The sequence below is a fragment of the Pollachius pollachius genome (genome assembly GCF_949987615.1).
Source record: "Pollachius pollachius genome assembly, chromosome: 2".
NCBI classification, from domain to species: domain Eukaryota; kingdom Metazoa; phylum Chordata; class Actinopteri; order Gadiformes; family Gadidae; genus Pollachius; species Pollachius pollachius.
The window spans coordinates 30,906,320-30,931,614 of record NC_136935.1 but is presented as its reverse complement, the minus strand read 5'-3'; the positions used below and the strand labels follow the sequence as shown (position 1 = coordinate 30,931,614).

The 25,295-nt window shown below is 43.9% G+C and overlaps 2 protein-coding genes across 3 annotated transcripts in view; both read left to right on the top strand.

The window, feature by feature from the left end:
- Positions 1-1,187: 1,187 nt before the first annotated feature.
- Positions 1,188-16,677, top strand: rhot1b (ras homolog family member T1). 2 transcript variants are annotated; one of them, XM_079759072.1, is made up of 20 exons: positions 1,188-1,489; positions 1,972-2,030; positions 2,220-2,301; positions 2,422-2,465; positions 2,650-2,703; positions 2,782-2,834; positions 3,821-3,929; positions 6,600-6,701; positions 6,788-6,886; positions 7,064-7,172; positions 8,560-8,680; positions 9,395-9,479; positions 10,117-10,262; positions 10,723-10,823; positions 11,145-11,275; positions 11,610-11,693; positions 11,830-11,952; positions 12,848-13,053; positions 14,390-14,512; positions 15,287-16,677. In XM_079759072.1, the coding sequence occupies exons 1-20, from the start codon at positions 1,453-1,455 to the stop codon at positions 15,402-15,404; spliced, it is 1,986 nt and encodes a 661-aa protein (XP_079615198.1). In that variant the 5' UTR covers positions 1,188-1,452; the 3' UTR covers positions 15,405-16,677. The 2 variants fall into 2 exon arrangements, with proteins under 2 accessions (XP_079615198.1, XP_079615199.1); XM_079759073.1 differs by lacking the exon at positions 14,390-14,512.
- Positions 16,678-21,071: 4,394 nt separating this feature from the next.
- Positions 21,072-25,295, top strand: part of rhbdl3 (rhomboid, veinlet-like 3) — a gene marked incomplete at both ends in the record, with an annotated part of 41,728 nt that continues 37,504 nt past the window's right edge. Inside the window, 2 exons of the mRNA XM_079731079.1 lie at positions 21,072-21,194; positions 21,596-21,619. Of these exons, the coding sequence (XP_079587205.1) occupies positions 21,072-21,194; positions 21,596-21,619 (147 nt within the window). The remainder of the gene's footprint in view (positions 21,195-21,595; positions 21,620-25,295) is intronic.

Below are 25,295 nucleotides of genomic sequence, written 5' to 3'. Positions count from 1 at the left end.
GTTAATGGCGAAAATGATTAGAGAAAGCGAAACCAAAAACTGTCCAAATCACACTGAATCACCCTGCAGACCTGTAGGCTGCATCACTCTGACCCAGATCAAGCCTGGGGGGCGTTTCCCGCTAGTGGCCCGCAGCACGGCAGGCGAGCTGCACAATTAATCAACAACAACAAACAACAAGAAAAATCAAAATCTTTGCAACAAATAGCAATAATGACGGTATTGTTTGGATAAAATACATCATTACTTTATAATGTATAGGTCTTACAAAGCTCATTTTGATAATGTTTGGGTTACATGGTATGCTATCATATTCATGGCCGGCTTCGGGCAGCAAACACTTTTAAAAAGGTGAAGGTGGCTTCAGGTTTTTTTTTTTTTTTACTTTTGCTACTCAAAAACGTGCTTCACCTGTTCCAGATTTAGCTCGAGATTTGCTTAATTTTCCCAGATTTAGCAAATAAACAGCCGTCCACCCGTTCATGTAACTTTCACATATAAAATGGGAATTATATGTTCATTCTAAATCCTATACATTTTATATCTAAATGCTAAACCTGAAGCTTAATCTTACATATAAATCTAAATCTTTATATCCAAATAAGATCAATCAAAAGTCGAAATCCTAAATCGAAATTGTAGGCTATATCTAAATTTCAATCCTAAAGCTAAATCTAGATTTTATATCTAAATCGTGTATCCAAATCAAAATCCAGAATTGAAATGCTAAATCGTATATCTATTTCTAAAGTCTAAATCCTAAATCCATGCAACAGATATGCTACATCTCATACATATACTAATTATTTCTGACTCCTAACCATATTTCATATTCATTAGTTCATATTTTGGGGGAGGCATCACTTGCATTGGGCATGAAACGCGCGCACGGACCGCGGACCAATGCAGGGTTTAGCAGGATTGGGATCACAGGATTGGGGATTAACCTGATCCCAGCGGAGGGGTGGATTCAAGGAGGATTACAGCAACAAAATGTAATAAAACACAAAAAAATGTTGAAATAATAAAACATTTGTAAATTGTAGCATCTCAATTTATTGTGACACGCATTTATAATGCATGCATGTTGTACTCGGTCGAAGGGGCGTGGTTTCATGGACTGCTGGCGCCGCCTGCCGCTGTGACCTCGGAACAGCAGGCCCGTTGCAGAATCAAAATAGGAAACAGCAGCTAGCTACTGACTTAACCGTGTGTGCGGTGATACTGTGGGCCAGGACACACGTTCTCGAGATTGGTGACATCTGTAATATCCTAAGGTTTTTTAACGTACCACCTTAGTATTGTAGAGCTTAAGACGCAGTCTCGGAGAAGGATATCGTCGATGTAGCGAGCGAGGCCGTAGATAGCAAGCGCTCCGTCCGTTCATCTGCAGCTCAGCATACATGTGAATTATAAAAGGATTCACACGGCTGAGGGTCAACGTCAGAGAAGATGCGGAAAGATGTGAGGATATTATTGGTGGGAGAATGTAAGTACATATTTTACAGCATTTAATGCTATCTGTGCTAATGCGACTACCATTGCATCAGAGCTCAATCGTATTACCAGTGTCCTGATTCGGGACACTGATATTACAAGGACTCCTGAACCTTGATTAACAGAGTGAAGTACTGTAGCAGGTATTGTATTTGATACACCTTCTCTTCTTACCTGGTATATCAGAATCCGATCCGAATTGACTTTATTGCCAAGCAAGTTGAACACGTATAAGGAATTTGTCGAGGTGTTAATAAACATAATAAAGAAACCTAAATTGAAAGAAATGTACTTTAGTATTGTTACTAAAGTAGTTTACCAATTGACTTTTAACATCCTCATCGCAGCCAGATGTTGATGGCTAAGCAGAGGGTTATAGATGCAGCATGCTCTACAAATCAAAGAGAATACTAGCATTCAGTCTACGCCTCTCTTACACATCCTCTCTTTTTCTGTGTCTTCCTCTTTTTTCAGCCAAGGTGGGGAAGACCTCTCTCATCATGTCCCTGGTCAGCGAGGAGTTCCCGGAAGTGGTATGGATGAAGATTTGTAATCCTGTAGTCAAAGCTACTGTAAATAAATGACTGTCCTTCAATGTAGAACTGATTATGCAATAGGTAACATATCAGTCCTGATAGGTAGTCTTCCTCAGAGGTACACTTGTATTTTTTGACGTGCTCTTGTTGACTACAAGAGGTTTGATATTGATATAATCCTTGTAGGTTCCCTACCGAGCCGAAGAGATCACCATACCTGCGGATGTGACCCCAGAGAGGGTTCCTACCCACATAGTAGACTACTCAGGTACGGAGGGATGAAGTGTTTCACAGGGTTATTCTGAGTAAGTTATAGCAGAGGAGGTTATGGATGTGGAATGGCTGGTGGAGTTGTGTGGTGTTGATCGGGTTTGTTGTCTCTCCACAGAGGCAGAACAGACAGACGAGCAGCTGTTCCAGGAGATCTCTAAGGTGGGTTTGTTGCCTAGTGATGTGCCATTCGGGGCAGGTTGGGTTAAATAACCTCATGCATTTTGTCATTGTGCTAGATATTATCCCTGCACTGCTGTAACTAGTTATATCTATCTATCTATCTATCTATCTATCTATCTATCTATCTATCTATCTATCTATCTATCTATCTACTCCTCAACAGGCCAATGTCATATGCATCGTCTACGCTGTGAACAACAAGAAATCAATTGAGAAGGTGAGCTAGTCTCTCCTTGTTTTATTTATTTGTTTATACTGCTATTATTGATGGGATCATATTTTTTTATTTGTGCAGGTGACCAGTCACTGGATTCCACTCATAACTGAAAATACAGACAAGGACAACAGGTATGTTTTCTTATTTTCCGTTCGCTTGAGTTTGTTGGCTGTGTTGATTTTAGATTTGTACATTTTAATAATGCCATTCATCAATGTTATTGTTGGTCTGGAAGTGAACCCACAATCATTTGCATGGATATAGTACTTCTTTCATAGTGTCGTTTATTTTGTGTTTGTCCCTTCTGAATTGACGTAGCTCATGTGGTATTAGTCCTGACCACAGTAATTGTTGAGGAGCCAGTTTCAGATGGAATTAGGGTGAGGGTTAGGTTAGGGGTAACACTATGTCATTTAAAAAAAAGTTTTAGGAAGGAGAGAGGTTTGTTGTCCCCATGGTAACGACACACGTCCACTTTATGTTACTTCTTTAGTACCATAGTTGTGTAACTGTGATACTTATTTTGTACCGTAGTTGTGTGGCGAATTAAATCTGCCACACACCGTAGCGTTATACTAAAGGTGTCTGGGAAGCCTAACCCTCACTCATACATCAAATATATAGCAGCTCAGACAGAGCTTCACCATCCACACACGCTCTGCACTAGTTGGCACTAGTAACCTCACCCTAGAGGTACTCAGATGTCATGAAAAGAACACCACCTGCGTTCGCAGCAGAGTGGAATGTTCACATAGTGTTTTGGGGAGAAAAAAACAAACAAAGGTTTTACCTCTTTTTCCCCCCCCTAAATTACGGACCTATTTCAGTAATGGTGATAAAATGGCAGAGATTACTATTTTGATGATCATATAAGACCAATGACTACGTTTAAAACAAAAAAAGGATTTTGGGGGTTCACTGGCTCGAAGGATCATCATATGATCACATTTTGTTTAGTTCTACTGGAACAAACATACTTGTCTTTGGGTCAATTGACAGAACATCGAGTATTTGTAATATTACAAGTATTTGTAATTTCAAACTACATCATTTGATCATAATATTATTTCTATAAGAAAGCATTAATTTCTTTGTGTGTGTGTGCTTGTGCGTGCAGGGTTCCTCTGATCCTCGTGGGCAATAAGTCGGACCTCGTTGAGCACAGCAGCATGGAGACAATCCTGCCCATCATGAACCAGTACAGCGACATCGAGACCTGCGTGGAGGTACGCTGTCCCCCTCGACATCCTGGAGGTTCTGCTTTAAGGGGCCTACACACCGCCCAGGCACAAACCAACGGCCCCTTTATCTGACCACTCCGTTGCCTCTCGTCTGACCCGTTCGGCAGAAGAGTTGCATTGAAACACCCCGGGAAAACTACTGTCAGCTACAGAGTAGCGTGTACGTTCTGTGCTTGCGAGAGATTCAATAAGTCTCCTTAACATCGGGTGTAGAGATGGGCGATATGGCCTAAAATCCATATCGCGATATACATTGCAGCCTCTTGCGATAACGATATATATCACGATATAAAATCATAAAATAACCGTTTCAGAACAGGTTACATAGACCCTAAGGAAAGCCAAACTGCTAAATGTATTTAAAAAAAAGAGCAATATAGTATGTCATTTCGAGAACATTTATTGTAAAACACTGTAATCATACAACATAATGTTGCAGATAAATAAAATTAGTATTGGGTTTCTTTCCTTTAGTGCAAACCATTCTAAAAGGCACTACACTTAGTTTAAGTCCTTGGTTCTTAAATGCCACCCAAGATGCAGAGAACAGGAAAAACGGGTGTCTTTCTAGATAAGGAACAGACACTGTACTGACAATTAGGGATGGGCATTATTAATTGATGATCGATCAATGATTGTTAAGATTTTTGTCGATTACGTGATATTTTTAACCATCAAAAGGAGGTTGACCCAGCCGGAGAGGTGGTCTCGGAGACGTTGCTCAACATGGAGCAAAGAGGAGACGGAACGTCTTTTGGATATTTGGGTTCGATATCCAAAAGACATTCCGTCTCCTCTTGGCTCCATGTTGAGCCACCACCCGACGGTCCGACAAAAGCAAGTAAAAAGTATGCTGGAAAACATAACTTAAAAATGACGATGCATTTAACACATTCCGAGTCAGGATGAGGGAGAAGGAGATGGACCAGTCTGCAGATCAATGTATATCACGCTGGATATCCATGATTGTTTACTTTCACCGGTGCTTCCCCCCCCCCCCCCCTCCCCTTTTTCTTTAACGCTTTACAACACCCCAGACCTTTTTGTCCAATGATTTAATGTTCTTTTCACACATGCAGGGTTGTTGACGAATTCTGACACTGTTGCGAAAATTGCAATGTGAAAAGGAATTGCACCAAACCAAAAATTAAACATTGTATTTTGCGTCATCAACATGCATTATCGCGATAGAGCGATGGAATTAAAATCTCTATCGTAGGCCATTTTTTATCGTTTATATCGTTTATAGTTTATATCGCGCATTACTAATCGGGTGGCGCTAGTCTAGTCAGAGGCTCAGATTCTCAGACGCCAACGCTCTCAGACTTTGAGTGTTTAATCGGACCAGACACCGTCTGAGCGGTTCCAAAAGCTTCCAACACCGCTGAACACACTGAAAAGATTTGTTCCCGAACTGGTCCGAGTCTCCACAAACGTTTCGGACTGTTGGGCCAGCGTGCAGCAGCCTTTAGGCGGCTACAGTAAACTCATGACCTGGGAGTATTTCAAATAGTTTCTTTCATGGTTATGTACTGTTGCAAGGCTCTTCCAAGACTGACTTCCCCCTGTAACTTGAGGGGTCTTTCCAGGGTAGTGCAATGAAGGTCGAAAGTTTTTAAGAAAAGCATGAGGAGACAATGTTGAGGATATAAGCAGGTCTTGCTGCTCTAAATGTATGGATATTTGTCAAACCAGCGATATCTCAAATCAATTACACTGTTGGAGTAGAGGCTGGAGTAGAGTGGTTGCTTGGCAGCTCTATGTTCTGCTCAACTTCCATTCCTTTAATTGCTCATTATCCATTAGTGACGAATACTAAATACTTTAAGAAAGCTTCTAGATGGAGACAATTTCAACTTTTTCATGTGTAATTCATAGCAGTGAGGAGTGTGAATGTCGAGGGGAGAATGGAAAACTGAGCTCACGATTTGGATTTGAGGGGGCGTTTGGTGTTTTTAGTTTTTTAGACACTGACGGCTTTTGAAAACACTGATATTTACAGGGAGAAGCACTGGGAGCTGGCAGCAAAAACAGGAGTGCCTTAGGACAAAGTGCTGGTGGCAGCGTGTGTTTTCAACGCGGCCGCATGCATCTGCATTCCTCTCATTGAGAAAAGACGCTGCTGTTCCGAATAAAACACTTTGTGGTGACCGGCCCAAAGACATTGGAAGCCAAGTCTCTAGTGATGGGGATTTCTAAATGACTGGTCCCTGTCCGGGCAGTAGCTGGGTTAGCCTAAACCCCTATTCTCTCCTCCTCCTGGTTCTGAGCTGTGATCTGACAGCCTGTGATCTGCCTAATTAAACCCGGCAGACTCAGGAGCCACGGTGCTAATACCCTGTCTGGATTTGACCCGCATGCACACACATAAGCTATTGCACACACTGTGCTGCCTTTTCTGCTGCTTGTTGTAATTCTCACATCAATTTCTAATTTTTTGGTATTGTAATAAGTCAAGGAAGCAGGGCCATGATTTTGGTAAAGCTTAAAAGTTTGGTTTCTCTACGTACAGGAATTGTCCATATTAAATCTCACTAAAGTGGGTTTGTTAGTGGTACGAAAGCAGGATGTCAGTATGACACCATGGGACAATACATATACTGTATATTTTAATCATTTGTCTCCACACTCTTTTGCCACACTCTTTTGCTCCAGTGTTCAGCGAAGAACCTGAAAAACATTTCAGAGCTGTTCTACTACGCCCAGAAGGCTGTCCTCCACCCGACCGGCCCTCTCTACTGCCCAGAGAAAAAAGATGTAGGCACGAAAAGAGATTGAAAAATAATTGTATTCATCCAACTCATCGAAATGACGCTGAATGAGATGGTCTGGCTGTTTTCTAGATGAAGCCCCTGTGTGTTAAAGCCCTGACTCGCATCTTTAAAGTGTCGGACCTGGACAACGACGGTATCCTCAACGACAACCAGCTGAATTTCTTCCAGGTGAGTTGACAGCTCTCAAGAGGAGAGGTTTCTCAGGCCCTGTTTCTCAACACCAAATGAATAGAGTGTTGGAAATAACCTAGCGCACTGTCTCTGGGTCTCGTTGAGAGTGTGTTTCATTTGCCCACTATGCTTTGTGTGTGTGTGTGTGTGTGTTTGTTTCTTCTTGGTTCGCAGAGGACGTGCTTCAACGCTCCGCTGGCTCCTCAGGCCCTGGAGGACGTGAAGAATGTGGTGAGGAAGAACGTCAGCGATGGCGTGCGGGACAACGGGCTCACACTGAACGGTACTGGCTGATCAGCTGCCGGCCCTGCAAGCCCTCCCCTTTAAAAGATAATCTGTGCTTCAGGGGCTTGAGTGGTCGTCTGCTTGGCTTGAGCTTTCACTGAGCCAACAAATGTTGTGTAGATGATACTTGAAAGAAATTTGCTGAAGGAATCCCATGTGACCTTAATGAGCCAAGAACCAACACAGCGACTCCCTTAGCGAAAGGTTGGGGTCCTTAATACATTCGTTTTTTGTGCACTTTCGATTTTGAGGTTGTTTCCCTGTTTAATAACTAAAAGTAGTCTTCCGCTCTTTCAGAGGAAGTTGGTATCCAAAAAAAAACTTTTGCGATACAACTGGACACCGTCACGTTATCTAAAGCAACCTATATTCACATCGCACAGTTCAAATAAACATTGGCTTGTGGCGGCATCTGCTATTGAGATGAATGATCAATATGTATAACAGGTCTATGAATGAAGTTATGGATGCAGTTGAGAATCATCAATTGGGTGTGTTTGTCTGTGCCAAGCTTACTTGGCACAAAGTTTAATGAGAGAGCGGGTCTGAATCTCTACTTTATCACATTGTTGTCACCAGCATTTTATTTTGATGTCCGAGAGAGGGTTAAGCTTCTTTGAGCTTCTCATTATTGTATATGCCATGGTGGTACTGAAAAAGCATCACAACTTTTCCGTGGGTCATAACGCGCCTCCTTCCTAGAGCGCTCAGATTCTCACTTTTGTTTTTTATCTCGGTGTTCGAATTCCAGTTGAAACATTGGGTACATCACTTGCTCTCCCAATACCATTAACCAAATCCATTTGATTAATTCATTAATTACATACATATTGAATTTATTCAAAAATCCAAAATAACGATGTGGCTGGCTGAGATAACCATGTATATTAGACTTTAAGGTGCATGGAATATTGGAACTATACTGACCTTGTATTTTAAAAATACTGAACAGTATTCAAGTCCCTTATGGAACTGTATCACCACACCAGGGATGTTCAAGTGTAATATCTGCAGCGTTTAAGTTGCAATACTTTTTGTCACATTGGTTATTTTTATTCAATTGTTGTATTTTTTCAGATTCAAAAAACATGATACAACATGATATCGGCATTATATATCTGCCAACCTGCTCTCTAAATATTGGCATAAGCCACTGAAATACACCTATCACTCGACCACACTGCAATTTAACAAACTTTGAAAAAGATTCCTGAAATGTCGGCTCCAACATGAGGCTGTGCATATGGGGAGAGTCCGACCCTTTGGTCCATAACAGATGTTTAATATACGGTGCCAGCGCTGATCACACTCATAACATAATATGGGCCCTTTAATGTTTGTGTATGTAATGAAGTGTTAAAGATGTGTGTGCGCATGTCGTCCAGGCTTCCTGTTCCTCCACACCTTGTTCATCCAGCGAGGGCGCCACGAGACCACGTGGACCGTGCTGCGGCGCTTCGGCTACGACGACGACCTTGAGCTGCACCAGGACTACCTCTTTCCCCAGTCAGTCCCTCTCTCGTTCTCTGAACCCCCAGTTGGACCTCCTCCTCCTCTCGCCTCAGTCTAAACAACCTGTTTACTCCCTCCTCCCTCTGTCTGTGTGTGTGTGTGTGTGTGTGTGTGTGTGTGTGTGTGTGTGTGTGTGTGTGTGTGTGTGTGTGTGTGTGTGTGTGTGTGTGTGTGAGCTTCAGGCCTGACAGAATAATTGGGCTAGTGTTTCCTATATGTAAAGTGTTCCCATTCCTGGAAATCTACACCTGTATGGTCACTAGTTATTATTAACTGGCATCCAAGACATGGTGAAAGCCAAATCAAAACAATGTGCTATTTAACAATTACAAAAGAAAAGGGGGAATAGCCCCCTCGACCTTGGGTCTCGGGGGCTATTCCCCACTATTCACTTCGCCTTTGGCGATGAATACTATATGTGAACACTCTTTGCCAGGATTTATTTGTTTTTATTAGTGGTTTATTTGTTTTAATTACCGTGACGAGACGGACATTTTACGATGAAAACAATATCCCGAGTTTGAGATCACAATCATGGGATGTTTCCCATTATCCCGAGATAGCGAGCCAATCAAATTGCGCCATCTTAGGAGGTTCACGTATAGCACATACTAATTGGAAATATTCAACATGATCTCAAAGGAGTTCCAAAGCTTTCTTAGTTAAAACTCAGCATGTCATTGTGTGCTCCTCTCTCCCTGTGTCCAGGCTGAAGGTCCCCCCGGACGCCACCACCGAGCTCAACCATGACGCCTACCTCTTCCTGCAGGGCGTCTTCGACAAGCACGATAAGGTACGTCAGGGTTAGCTGGAGGACGTTGGTGACCCGCAAGAGAGAAGGGAGCGCTCTGCTCCTTCCAGTGGCTGCCTGGTAAATCGCCTCAAAATAAACTTGAGGCGATTTACTAGGTGCGAGCAGAGTGGTTGCCAGGGGAACTTGGTGTCGTACAGGTTACCAAGGAAACTGGAAAGGACACTTATGTGATGTCATAGACCTGTCTTGTTCATGTTTGTTGGAGACTGGGTCATTCACACAGGAGAGCTTTGCCTTTCTACGTTGTTAACACAGCTTGGCTGCTTCTTTAGTGATTTATCAATAAATAAATGCCCATGTATGTCCATGATTTGTTGATATTAAGAATTGTAGAGATTGGTGTTTTTAGTAGTATTTTAGGTCGATGGACTAAAGCAGGGGGAAACTGTATAACCTGAACAATTCACATTTTAATTGAAGCAACGGTACACAATAGACTACTTGATTCCAGTCATAGACACTCAAGGTTAATTTGGTAGTGTTGGTAAAAGACGATCTAAACTCATACTTCGCTATACCAGTGCAGGCTTTGCAACTCACATTAGAGATGTATCGGCTACGATTTGTCTTGAAGTATCAACGTACTACAACCATGCACCATCCCACTGTCTCCCAGGACCGGGACTGTGCCCTGTCTCCAGAGGAGCTGAAGGACCTGTTCGACGTGTTCCCCTACATGCCGTGGGGGGCCGACGTCAGCAACACGGTTTGCACCAACGACAAGGGCTGGATCACCTACCAGGGGTACCTCTCTCAGTGGACGTAAGGACCCGACCTCGCACGTCGTCCACTACCGTCTCGTCATTGGAGATGAATGAGCTATGAACTGAGGATTTTTGGAATTGGGCCAGGGTTAGGTTTGAGGGCAAACCTCCTTTTGAACAACATTTGTTGTTTAATGTTCTATGTACTGTGCAAATATGTTTTAACCCTTACTTTTTATTTTTTATTTTATTCTTTTGTAAGATGTCCTCTTAACGTTGAGAACATCTTGAAAATTTGAGATGGGCCCCAGACGAATAATGAGTATGAAGGTGTTAGGTTGGAAGGTTAGTTAGGTTGGCAGGCATGCCTCAATTTTACCATATGCTGTTAAATGTTCTATGTACTGTGCAATATGATATGAGTTTTACTATTTGAAGCTTTGTGGAGAAAGAGCCAAGTGGTTTCCATTCTTTGGTTCACCCTTCCACATATCCATTCTTTCCTGTGCTGTTGCCAGGTTAACCACCTACCTGGACGTCCAACGGTGCCTGGAGTACCTGGGTTACCTTGGTTACTCCATCGTAGCCGAGCAGGAGTCCCAGGCAGCAGGGATAACAGGTGAATTCATCCGTCACCTTATGCAACAGTCGCTCCACATTACATTAATTCACCCGTATATGTAATGGCTTCCTTATTGATGGTGATTAATGAAGGGAATTTTGGAGACTATTATATTATTGTGCTTATTATTGATTGTTTGATTAGATTGTTTTACTATATCGCCTATCACAAAACATTATCCTTTAAGTGTGGTGGCTTACTTTAAGACCAGTTACACATTGTAGTTTCTTCTAACGTGTGTGTGTGTGTGTCTGTCTGTCTGTCTGTCTGTCTGTCTGTCTGTCTGTCTGTCTGTGTCTGTGTCTGTGTCTGTGTCAGTGACCCGGGACAAGAAGATTGACCTGCAGAAGAGGCAGACCCAGCGCAGCGTCTTCCGCTGTAACGTCTTCGGGGACGTCTGCAGCGGCAAGAGCGGCTTCCTCCAAGCCTTCCTGGGCCGCAACCTCATGGTGGGTCGGGGTCCACGGCAGCGGCTATGCCACCTTTACAAGTCTTTCTCTTTTCAAGCACAACCAGTTGTGCTCCTGTTTATTGGATGGAAGGATTGACGAAGGTGGTTTCTCCTGTCACAAACATTTTTATTTTATTTCTCATTGTGATGATGACAGTCATTTGTTACCAAAAGACAGAGACAAACCATCTATCATTGTCATCTAGTCGATGCAACATTCATTTAGCAATCTAAGACTAAGTTTAATTCCGATATGATGGCCTGTTCTGAAGCTTTAATGCTGTGTTTTCCTGATCTTAGTTTAATTCTAACTCTATTGTTGGCTCTCTCAGAGCCAGAAGAACATTCGAGAGGAGCACCGGTCCTTCTACGCTATCAGTACCACCTATGTTTACGGTCAGGAGAAATACCTACTTGTGAGTATTAGATCAATCAACCAACCTAGATATTGTGCCTTTTCCGGAGCTTTCTGAATATTAGATTTATTGTATTTCTTCTTCTTCTTCCTTTCCTTGTCCTACCCTTGCTGTGCCCATTTCCCACAATGCACAGCTGCACGAGGTCTTCCCAGACAACGACTACCTGTCCGATGCCGACCTAGCATGTGACATTGTCTGTCTGCTCTATGATGTCAGCAACCCCTACTCCTTTGAGTACTGTGCTAAAGTCTTCAAGGTAATCACACGCTCCTCCGTTCTTCACTGATGCTTTGTCTTAAATCTGATCGGTAGGGATGGAACAGTTCAAAGTTGACTTTGTCATTTACCGTCCATCTGTGTACTTAGATTTTTTTAAGATGACCACACTTCAAATTGGTCCTATGCGAATAGGACCACCTACTCACATAGGTGGTCCTTTTTATTTTTCTACCACCAGCAACTCGAAATTTCTTTCCTCAAGAACCAACCATTCACGGCCCCTTTTGCTAAATGTGCACACCACCTTTTTAGTTTCATGATAATATGAAGTACCTCCATGCATTCAAAACACAGTTTCTTCATTGAAACTTAATTGGGACGTGTTTCCAATGAGAGCTCGAACACCGGCACCACCATACAGCTTTAATCTTTAAGTTCCAGCAATGCTCAAAACCTTGGCTTGCATCCCAGTGCCTTTAACTCATTATACGAAACACAGAACAGTCTGACACGGACCAAGAGTGCTTCCGGAAGCCACTGACTTCCTCCACACAGCACTTGATTTTGCTGTTTTGCTTTTTGAAGCATTATTCCAATATAACATGTTTTTAACAAATTAGACCTTTGCCATCATATAAGGCGATTTCCACAAGTTACAAATTCTTTTAGATGCAAAAAGTGTTTCAAAGGATATTTGCTGTGTTATTTGTTTTCGCCACAATCACTGCATTTTGTACTAGACCTTGCCAAACATATATTCTGCATGAAGTATGCAGGATAGATCAGTAGATTATCTATCCATCATACATCTAGGTGGACAGTCCCACTTGTGATGTCACCAGCTTGTTATAGCTAATCCCACTCACACCTGGGGGTCAAACAGGGGGCCCTTTAACTCCTGACGGCCCACACTCTGATCTCCTTCCCCTCAGCAATATTTCATGGACAGCAAGACGCCGTGCATGATGATAGCCGCCAAGTCTGACCTCCCAGAGGTCAAGCAGCAGTACGGCTGCACTCCCCTGGAGTTCTGCCGCAAACACAAGATGCCTCCGCCCCAGTCCTTCACCTGCAACACAGCGGCGGCGGCCCCCAGCCGGGACATCTACACCAAGCTCACCACCGTGGCCATGTATCCGTACGTAGCGGCTCGCTAGACCTCTGCACAGAAACATGCAGGCTGTGTTTGAAATTAGACGTTTCAGATGGAAACCTCAAAATGTATTCGATGAGACTAATTGTAAATCAGTACAGCGTCCTACCTTATTAGGTACTATTAGTTAAAGTCCATAAATCTGGAGATCTATGAGGCAAGTAGTAAATTAACATGAAATATGGAACAGTCAACCAATACAAACATGTCCTTGGGGGCCCTTTTGCACTGATTCAAACACCTGTTTTCTGTGAGATTGCATAATTGGCCCTTTTTTGTTTTTTTCGGCACTACTATGTCATTGAAATATGAGTGTCTGATATCAGTTCCGTGAACAGGGATTCACTTCATGGAGTACATTAATCATTTAGTTCAGCTGCTGCTCTGCTTGAATCCCATGGCGCTGTCAGACATGGTCTAGTAAAGGCTGCCAGAGCTCTGATCTGTCTGCGCTGTTGAGCCCTCCGAGAGCTCCTCCCTGATCTTCTTACAGTGAAGCAGTCAGCCCTACATAAGCATATGCACACGTACGCATTCAAAGTTGAGGCTGAAACCATGTTCGGCCATAATCCCCGTTCTAGTCAGCTAATCACACGCACGGAAACGCACACTCACACGCAAAAGCAGTTACCAGTGTATTATTTAGCTAACTCAATTTAATACAATTTCCACAGAAAACATTACAATTGAAATTATATGATGAAATGCAAAAAGCTTTTTTTTTTTTTTATATATATATATCATTTTTAATTTATTAATTTTAAATTATCAAAAAAAAGTACCTATATTTTGTAATTGCAAAAGTGTCTTCAGAAAACATCAGAAAACAATCCGACATGCCCCCTGCAGTACCATTGCATACCACTAGTGGTACCCGTATCACAGGTTGATAAATACTGGCCTAGTGTGTTTGTGTGACTCCCAGCCAAAAGGTTCTGAGTTTGAACCCCATTGTCCAGTCTACAATCGGGTGTCCCTGAGCAAGATGATTGACCCCTATCTGCACATTAATAACACATAGCTAAAAAAGGGTTATTTTGGATAATGGCGTCTGCTAAATAGTACATAGTGCCTTGAGTGAATCAATGAACTCTTGTTGTGATCTTGCCGGTAACTTTGTGGAAGTGCTGGTGCTGAACTTCCAGTGGCTGACCTGTGCTCTTAACCATTACTTTCTTACTTCTTCCTCTTCATCCTCTGGGGTGTTGTGGTTTTGGTGTCTCCTTTAACCACACTATGTGTGTGTGTGTGTGTGTGTGTGTGTTTTGTTTCTTCCCCCTCTGCATTCTGTGGTGTGCTCACTGTCTGGCGCCCTCCACAGTCACGCCCGGCTGCGCTGCATGTGCACGTGCAACAGGTGCACCTTCTGCCTGTGCCAGAACCTCCTCAACTCTGAGCTGCTGCAGACGGTCCGGACCAAGCTCTACGCCGCCGTGCTCAGCAGGTCCTCTCTCTCTCTCTCTCTCTCTCTCTCTCTCTCTCTCTCTCTCTCTCTCTCTCTCTCTCTCTCTCTCTCTCTCTCTCTCTCTCTCTCTCTCTCTCTCTCTCTCTCTCTCTCTCTCTCTCTCTCTCTCTCTCTCTCTCTCTCTCTCTCTCTCTCTCTCGTTCTAGCTGCGTTACCTGTCTTTCTGGTGCTCTCTCACCCATCACTTGCCCTCCATATTCACCCTTCATTTTAACTCGTCATTTGATTGTTTACAGTCCTTTTGTTTTTATGTATATTTTTTAATCAACGAATGAATGTTTGCTCATTTGTTCTTCCCACTTTTTGCCTATGTTTTTAACGTTTATGATGAATTTGTACAACAGGTTTCCGTCGATGGCCGTCCGGTCATTTAACCTTTATTTTGATATATTTTTGTTGCCTTACATGTTTTTCACACTTTATTCAAAATTGTTCTTTGCTCTCCACTTTTGTTTGTGTCCCTGTGCCTTGACAGCATCATCTTCATTGTCATGCCCATCATGTGTCCCTCATCTTCTTGTCATGTTGAACTCTCCAGATGGTTTGTTTCATGCGGTGTCTTTCTCTCTGTATGGCATTTACTTCCCCACCCAATCGTTTCACATCAATTTTCATTCTATTGATTTTTGTGCTGCTCCAAACTCTTGCCTCCTTCATCTCCATGTCACGTTCCTATACCCGCCCACCTCTATCTCGACATCGGTTCCTCAATCCTTGTCTCTGTCCATGTGTTCTCCTCTCTCCATCCTGCAGGCACGTGAGCCAGGCGGACCTGAAGAGCTCCACCTTCTGGCTGCGGGCAAGTGTTGGCGCAGCCATGTTTGCCGTGCTGGGTTTCGCCATGTACAGAGTACTGCTGAAACCACGGTGACTCCACGCCAATCACTGGCCAGCGCGCAATTTAAAAAGAGGACAAGAATTTATCGCAGGATTTGACTTTGACTTTTGGGCAAAATCCACAAAATGTTTTGTTTTGATAGAAGCCTGCCCTTATTGTGTGTTCAATTTTCCTGTGTTCAAATGGTTTAATTTTGCATCATGCTGGCTCATGCTGGTTGGATAATGTGGCTTTCTCGATCAGCAAAGTATTATTTTTTGCTCAAGGTATAGATCTATTTATATTTCTATGGAAAGCGTGAGGATATCTTGAGCCGAAGTGGGTTGGCTGCGGGTGAGTGTTGGCGACAGGTTAATGTTTTGAAACTGTATGCAGTAACATTAGCAACTTCAGTAGAATAGTGTTTTCTAGAGAGAAAATATGTAAATAATGATATAGAATATGCGTTATAGAATATGTGCTAGAAAATAATCTTGGATGAAAGGGAGAACGGCAGGATGTATGAGACTCGGGAGTGTATATGAAAAGCATCCTGACTGAAGCTTGAAGTCCCCTAGATGAGCGAGTTCTAAGGTTGCACTGGTCTCTGGGAACTGGCTGTCCTCGCGAGGGCCTAATTTCTCAAACGCTGCGCTCCTCTGCCCTCAAATGTTACGCCACAGAAAACTGCGTGTTCTAATATTCCAATTTAGAAAGTTCTGATTTAATATATTCAGAAGTTCTACTCCACAAGCACAGATAATAATGCATCTTCCATGATAAGACCAGCTTCGACTATTCTGTTAGCTGTTGGGTGTTGGCACAATGTTGTTGGGGATTTGGAGCAGAGGCAGTATTTGATGTAGGCTAATTCATATAGAAAGTTTTAAACTCATATTTAATAACTGAGCCAGAATGGTGGTCCAATCACGTAAGGATTTGTATTCCTCTTTGCACATAGAATGGATAGTTATTTTGTTTACATATGCATCGTGTATAACTGAGCCTCCCGTTTTATACTTAGATTTCCTCTTACTCCCTCCTTGTTGAATTGTATTGAATAAGAAATATGCCATTGTATATTTAATATAATGGCATCACCTTAGATAGGCTGCTGCTTCCATCCTTATCTGTGTGTGTGTGTGTGTGTGTGTGTGTGTGTGTGTGTGTGTGTGTGTGTGTGTGTGTGTGTGTGTGTGTGTGTGTGTGTGTGTGTGTGTGTGTGTGTGTGTGTGTGTGTGTGTGTGTCTTTATTTCTGTCCGAAACTACTTCCCAGTATTGTTTCTTTGCTAGTCATCTGTAACATGTAGAATATGAACTCTTAAAAATATGCTGTTGGCTTCTTTAGGAATATTGCAGTTATTTAGTGTGGACATTTTGCATAAAATATTCACAATGCATCCCGATATTCTACTGTGTCGTCATTTTAAGGGTCAATTTGGCTTATTCAACCATTCCTGGTTTGAGATTACTAAAATATTTTTTATATTTACATATAGACCTGTATATATGTATATTTACATATGAACTGTATAGGCCTTTAGCAGAGTGGTGTAATAGTAAAGACTGAAATGGCCATTTAAGGCCTATATCAGTCAATGCGGTGCAAGGGTTGAACACGGTTGAACCCTTCAGTAATCCCAATATATCCACAAGAGGGCGCCACACACACAATTATGAAAGATTAGCTGAGAATCGGGAAAGGGGCGGTAGGGAGACAGCTCATCAGTTACTTCGCAATTACTATTTATTTTCTACAGTATTTCCTACGTTCATTTAGTTTATTTTCTACAATATTTCATGCATGGATTAAACGTGCCAAAACTTGAGTCATGGTATCTTTCTAATGAGACAATTCAGCTTCAATAAGGTGAAAGGTGTGCCACATCAACGCATTTTCAGACATAGTGACCATGTGAGCCAGTAAGCGTCGTTGTGTAATGAAAATCGATGCAGAAATGGTGTCGAGGTTTTGCTATCCTTTAATTGGGAAAATCAATTAATTCGACAGAGGGAGGGGTGTTGGTGTGTGGGTATAAACGATGACTTCAGCATAACAATAATAAAGCCCATGAAAAGCAGGTTCTTAAAAATAGCGTTCTCTTCGCAACCACCTGTTTCTGAATATGTAACGAGTTAACACTTTTTGTCGTGTTTCTCTTTTGACATTAATTTACTCTTTGGCAAACTTCTCCAACACTCATGCTTTACCTCCCTGAACAGCCCTATCCTATGCTCTTTCTGTATCCCACTCTATCCTACTATAGGATAGTTGTCTTTGGCCTACTTCCTGTCTACAATCAGTTTCTGTCCCTCGTTCTTTCTTTCTCTTTTCTCAACTTATTCCCTCTTTTCCCAACCTCCTCCTCAGTCAATTATCACATGCACATAACATTTTAGTTTGGCAGCTTTCATTGACATTCAACACTGGTGACTCCACAAATTTAACAGGTTTAAAGTAAGCCGTAATTATTTTTCTTCTCTAATCTTTCTAATGTGTACACTGTACTGACACAAGCTTCACACATACACCGTATAGTTAACTGCAGCATATACGACGAACTCTTCTTTTACCACTGCTGCAAATTACAAAAGTCTTTAATTTCACCGATCTATGATGTCTGTTCTAAAATCTCTCTCTCTCTCTCTCTCTCTCTCTCTCTCTCTCTCTCTCTCTCTCTCTCTCTCTCTCTCTCTCTCTCTCTCTCTCTCTCTCTCTCTCTCTCTCTCTCTCTCTCTCTCTCTCCAGGGTCTAGGTGACACAACCTATGCAGATTTGACTTGACTTGTGAAAGCAGAGACTTGTGAAAAACTCCTTTTCTGCTCAATTAACTGCTTCTAATGGAACTGCAGCGCTCAGGCTGCGATCCACGTTGCTGCTCCCCCCCCACACACACACACACACACAGTGACATCACCCTTCTCCACATTACAGATAAAGCATTATCTTTGGTTTATTTTACTACTTGATTTGATCTTGCTCATGGCTGAACTGGATAGAAAATACATAAAGATAATAATAAACTATTAGATTATCTTATGAAATGAAATAATATGTTAAGCCAAAGTAATGCATTGACTCACTTACAAACTAGATTTGTAGGCAGGGTAGAGTGATGGACAGAATGCTATTTCCAAGCATTACCAGCTGCATATGAGAACATTTTTGTGCCTTTGTTAATACAGTCCAGTATCGACTGATTCAACCACACTAGGATCAGATTAACAGTAAACTATATGTTGGAGAAATATCAAAGTGTTAAACAATCAGCGTTGGGAACACCTCGAGCCATAGCGCCTGAGTAGGAGTCAGGGGGACCCCTAAGGTTCAATATATTCCTCCACCATATTGTTTCCATGGCAATGCTGGTGCATAGCTGAGGAGGGAGTGTGAACCAGGAGACTGATGAGAAGCCACAGAAAGACGTGTATCTCTCCTGCCACTGCGTCGTCGTTGGCGACGCCCTGCGTACCTGCAGCAGGGCGTCTCTCACTCCGCCATTTAGGTGTGTTTGATGTACCGTGAGGACTTTAAAGAGCGGGAGTGCCGGCGGAGGAGGACACGACCATTATGGGGCTGATTGTCTCAGAAGAGCCCAGAAGGGGATGGTTTTTACAGCCTTTCACTCTGGAAAGGAAAATTCCAATGTTCCAACAAAACAGCCTGCAATGTATAGGTCATGGAGTGAGATATGATTTTAAGAGGGACCTTCACAGGGGAATTCCACTCATTGCAATGGAAATTGATAGTGTCATGAATACCCTTTTTTTGGAGATAGAAACAACAGGGCACATTTCAAGACTACAAAAATAGTCATACATCTTCGCCTTCATTTGTCACCTTCTTCTGTCTCTCTCTTTCCCACTCACCCACTCTCTCTCCTTCTCCACCTCCTTCTTCCTACTCTTTTGTCCTTCATATGAACAACGTACCACTTGCTCTTATTTTAATTGTTGGGTTGCCTATACCAGTTATAGGCCTTTGACTGTAGGTCTACGAAATAGAAAGCCTCCCACAGTTTTGTACCATTACTACAGATTACTAGCCTACAATGACTACTATACTACACGTGACCCTATGCCATACATCCATGATCAATGTCTGTTTGTCTTTAGAAGCACTAAGATAAGTTGTGTAGGCTACTCACCCAACTCTTTATCGAACCTCATCTAACTCACTGGAGCAGATATGATGGTTAATGGATTAACTTGTTTCAGGGTATATTTCTTGCCTATTAAATATTTCAAAATATATAATATACTAAATGAATCGAGGATTCGAAAAACTGTTAATATATCATTTTTAATAGTCTATTATTTATTTATCTATCATTTCCACCTTCTTATTTCATCGTCATAAATATTGGAAAATGAACGAATACCATATCAATTAGGACAGCATTCCAAGTATGAAATGGTCGGTCACTGATGTTGAAACACTTGAGGCCTACATTTCAAGAAAACATTTCAAGCAACGCTGGATGGAGCGAGACGTACTACATGTAATGCCGACAGTGATGACTCTTGTCATGCTGGTAGAGGGACACGGGGTACAATGTGCGTGTCCCTCGTTCTGCTGTGCTTCGCTCCCTCGACGAGCAACAACCTATATAGGCGGGCAGCGGTGGAACGCTGCCCGTTTAGGACTCCCTAGAGCAGCACCAGCTCGGTGGAGTCAGCCAGAGGCTTCCCACAGCAGCTCGGAGTCAGCCCCGTGCGTCTTCCCAGAGGCTTCCCTCAGACGGCGAGGCAGCGATACACCGGGCATCCGGCCCGCGCTGCACCGCCGGCAGACAGACGACCTGGGAAGAAAAAAAACACAACAATCGCCAGGTAGCATGACGCACCAAAAATTGGCACTTGCCGGAGTTTTCGCGGGGCTCGCTCCAGACAGTGAGCGCGAGCAGCACACAGCCAATAGTCTCGTTGCATCTACATTCGCGTGCTTTTTTGCACAATAATAGGACCGGGGGGTTCTTTCATCCGTCGTCTGGTCTAGTCTAGTGCCTATCTGCGCTGCGTGCATTCGTAGTTGTCGGTGGCGTCGTTAGTTTATGGTGACGTACAGGGGTTCACTCTCGCCGTGATGTCATTATTTCTCTGGGGGAGGCTATAAAAGCTCGGGCGTTTCGCCGGCCGCCGCTCTACGTATGTGAGACTCTTCTTTTGAAACGTGGGTTCCCGCACGCAACGCACGGCACGAGATATCGGTTGTGTGTTCCGATAGCCGGGCAGGACTGGTCCATTTCCAAGCATTGGCGACCTCCATTGGCCTCGTCCGTGGGGAGGAACACAGCGGGAAGCGGTGCCGTGACTGACTTACAACACCAGCGGACTTCATTCCCAAGGTGTACAACGTGACGGCTGCGCGGAGTCCGCAACTTGGGACGTAACTTTTCGCCTCGCCTGGTGAAATTTTGTGGAGGAACTGCAAGCAGAGTGGACGGCGCATGTCTATATGCTGTCACTCAGGGTAGTCTACTTTGCCATGGATTCATCCCAATGAGAATGGAAATTAAGTAGGGGTCCTTTTTAGTTAGTATGAAGCCAGTCTTTTGGGGGCTCCCACGGATACTTCTAAGTCGCGTAGAAGAAGCCTGCACCAAGTACGTGAGTTATCCTAAGGAAGTCTCGGTGTCAATAATGGGACAACGCGTGTTGATGATATAGGATCTTATAGTCGTTGCTCCGCGCGAGTCATTGGAAAGAACAGCGCGAGGATGAGTGGCGGAGGCCGGGAGCTGCCGCCGGTCAACTGCTCCCCGGCGGTCGCAGCCAACGCTGAGGGGGACGCGATCGAGGTGTTGGAGAGCGCCGACGTCCTTCCCGTCGCGCCAGAGGACGTAAGTCTCGGACTAGCCTTTTCTCACGTGCACATTTTAGACATGTTTCTCCGTCCACTTAACTATTACAATCTTGTGATCACGCTATACAGTAAAACTAACTTCTCTGCACGTTTTAAGAATGACAATACATTTATTGCATCTTATGCTTGTTTCAACTTTTACCATTAGATTATGCATAGGTGGGGATGGTACTCTATATGACCACAACGGTCAGACTACCATACTACCAGCCTAGTTTGCTTGCCCCTCAGAATGACGCCCCTCTGGATGCAGGTGTTGCCTCTAGACTTTCTGTGACACCTGTTACTGTTACTACGTTTACCTTGTCGGCCGTTCTGTCGCACACATCTTCAATAGCGTTTTCTCTTTTTCCCCTCTCTCCTTTCTTTTCCTCTCAGCAATGGAAGTCTCTGTTTGACAAGGTAGGCGTCTCCGTGTTACCGTCTGTTACTCTGTCATCATTTAATTGCTTGCATGCATGCGCATCTCCATCGGGAACTGTCTGGTCTATAGTCGGTGTTTCACTGTGCGTGTTTGTGGTTGATGTGCATGGTCGCACATGTTGAGTGACATTTCTGATCTCGTGTGTGTGTGTGTGTGTGTGTGTGTGTGTGTGTGTGTGTGTGTGTGTGTGTTCGCGTGTGTGAATGTGTGCCTGTCAGTTGCGAAATGTACATTCAGATAAATGAAAATAAAGTTGATTCGGCAAGATGTTTTCATGATTTATGTATACAGAAGACATTAAGTCCACATACACAAGAGACCTTTTGCAGAAGGCTTTAGCTGAAACACATGCTGTTTCTAGTGAAAAAGACTTGCTGTTCCTTTGCTTAAGTTACTGGGATACCCAGCTGCGGCTTTGACAAACCAATACACACACACACACACACACACACACACACACACACACACACACACACACACACACACAGCACACACACACACACACACACACAGCACACACACACAGCACACACACACACAGCACACACACCAGTCCTCCCAACTATGAGTGCAGTCCTTAGGGAGGTTCGAACAGCGGGAGGTTGTGGATGCGTAACCAACACACCCACACACACACACACTGACCCCGCTGCACTAATGCAATTAGAGCGATACCTTATCCTGGATACATTAGTGCATCAGGGATAGCACTGTTTTCCCCTCAAACATGCACACGTGCACACGTACACGCACACACGCATGCCAGAGACCACAGGGGATGAGGACGTGGACCGGGCGATCAGGCAAACAGCAGGCTGGGCTGACAGACGGCAAACGGACCCCCTTTTACCACACACACACACACACACACACACACACACACACACACACACACACACACACACACACATACACACACACACACACACACACACACACACACACACACACACACACACACACACACACACACACAAAGATTAGCACCTGCCTGGTTTGGGGCCCCAAACACTCACTCTCTCTCTCTCTCTCTCTCTCTCTCTCTCTCTCTCTCTCTCTCTCTCTCTCTCTCTCTCTCTCTGAGTCATAGGCTCGTGTCAGGGTCACTCTTTGAGGCGGGATCGCGGTCCCACGGGATTATGGGAAATCCAATCCGGTTTGGAGTGTGTGTGTGTGTGGGGGGTGCTGGCTGTTTTGTGGTCCAGCATTAAGTGGCTCTCCTCAATCAGCTGTCTCTATTTCGCGGCGGTGCTTTACGTTTCCTCGAGTGGTGTTCAAACGCAGGGAAAAGAATAGAGGAGGGGGTAGAGGAGGGAGCAAGGTCCCCCAAATGGTGAGGTCGCTGAACGGTCTTCCGTCTTCAAATGTCCTTTCACTCTTTCTCTTTCACATGTTCTTCAGCTCTCCAATTCGCTGTCCATCCTGCGGACAATAACCTGGTGCATTTGTCAAGGCGGCTGACCTCTAGGGACACCACAGGCCTGTCTGAGGTTGGAGGGGTGGGGGGGGGGAGGGTAGGCAGTGTGTGTCGGGAGGAGGTTCAAACCAGTCTAGGGACCCATGTTAATGCCCCCAGGGACACAGAGATCGATACTGATCGGTGACAGATTGCTCTTGGCCCCGGCTGCTGTTTGTTTCAACCGGCGGTGTGTTTGTAGAGGGATTAGAAGCACTTGCACAATAGGAAGTTAAATATTACTCTTTAACAGACAATGGGGAGAAGGGTTACTGGTTTGCTTTCTTCTCTCCTTCAACGGATCCAGTCCAGCAGCATATCTTACTTCAGCAGACTTCCTCCGTGGCTTGTTTTTATGAATCTCTGATCTGCCCCATGATGATTATGAGCTTGTAGTGTCCGTGCATAACCTTTTGTTTTGTCGGGGAACATAGATTTTTGCATTCACTGCACCTTAGTCCAGTTTACTGCGCCTTAATACAGTTGTGTGATTACATATGACATATCCTCTCCATTTAATCTATGATGACACTCCACCCTTAGTGTGTTCAGAGCCGATTATCCTTGTCCCAAAAGCGATGTGAACTCAGCAGGACTCACCTCTACCGCCCACCACTCTCAGTCCAGGCTGTTGTAATCATATCGTCTCACCATACAGACCATTTAATGCTCATCTCTCCCAAACTCCTCCAACAGTAGTGTACGTTTTCCTCTCAAATGTGACAGATAAAGAGAATGTTTGAATTTGTGTGTTTGCGTTTGTTTGTGTATAGTGCCTGTGTGTATGTGTGCTTGCACTCACTTATGTGTCTGTGTGCACCAGAATAAACCTTGTAATTCCACTGCTACATTTCACTTATTTTTTTCAAAGTCTCTTCTTTCGCTCCAGCGCCCCCCGTCTCTGGGGGGGATTTTGTTGCGGGGTAAGTGCTTGTCTCCTGTGCACAAGGGGCGTGACCCCAAGCACACACAGGAAGTGAGCCGTAGTGCACCTCCAGGTGTTTTTAGTCCTGGGGCTTGTGCCTGGGAGCTGCCCTGGGAGACCGAGGTGACTCACAGCAGAGGATGAATCAAGCGGGGCTGGAGGGCGAGCTGCCGTTTCTATCATTATCACTCTCTTCTTAGGCTTAGCTCTCTCTTTAACCCTTTTAGTCTGTCTCTGTCTCTGTCTCTGTCTCTGTCTCTGTCTCTGGGTCTGGGTCTGTCTCTGTCTTGGTCTCGTGTTCCCTCCCTCTGTTTCTCTCTTACCCATTCTCATCTTGTATCTGTCTTTCTGACGATGTATGTATGTACAACTCCTGCATGCACAGACACACAAATTTCTCTAGCTTGCTTTAGTTATACGTGTGACATATGCACCTCATTTGCAAATTGATTGCTGTTTAATACAGCAGGCAATTTGTTCAACGACACGCAATGGTTGTACATAGTCACCCAGAAACACTCACTGCTCCACCACATGCTAATATTTTTAGCTCCTACATGTTGAGTTTGAGAGGATTTAGGTAGGAACCACACTGCATGTTCAGGATTTGGGTTGATAAATCGCATTATGCACATTTCACAAATACTAAACAAGTTTGTTATGCATGCGTTTTTTTGAAGCCAGCCCTGAGAGATTTAACGGTGAAGCTTTGCGCTAATGGCGTTGTAAATCCCTTCTGTCATGGAGTTTATACCAGTTTTATAAACAGGGCACATTTTCTTTGTTGGGTTTCTGTTTCCTTGTGTTTGGTGTGGATAACACCCGCCGGGAGCTGAATGTCACTTACGATCACTGTTCGTGATCGTATCCACTCTCATCTTCTGCTTTGAGAAAATGGAAACTGTCTGTCGCAGCCCCCTTGACCAGACCTCTTTCTCACCTGATGACCTCCAGTCAGAGGGCATAGCCTCCTTTCTGTAGTCCTTTCTGTAGCAGAGTGACATATTAGATCGCTTGTGTGGCTGTGTGAGTGTTGGTGTCCATACTGTCCTCGTCGTGTTGACATAGCGCAAAGTGTCGAATCCACTCATGTTCCTAGTGGCCTGTCTCAAATGTGCCAGCCACGTGCCCACAGGGGACTTAGCGTTTAAGCGCTTCCACATGGCACCAAACACACACGCACGCACACGCACACGCACACACACACACACACACACACACACACACACACACACACACACACACGCAAACAAACCTATAATTCCTTATATTT

Excerpts from the sequence above, each read along its gene's own strand:
- rhot1b (XM_079759072.1), top strand. The coding sequence starts at position 1,453 with ATGCGGAAAGATGTGAGGATATTATTGGTGGGAGAAT. Across the intron at positions 2,302-2,421 it reads CCACATAGTAGACTACTCAG|AGGCAGAACAGACAGACGAG; the intron begins GTACGGAGGGAT and ends GTCTCTCCACAG. Across the intron at positions 2,704-2,781 it reads ACAAGAAATCAATTGAGAAG|GTGACCAGTCACTGGATTCC; the intron begins GTGAGCTAGTCT and ends TTATTTGTGCAG.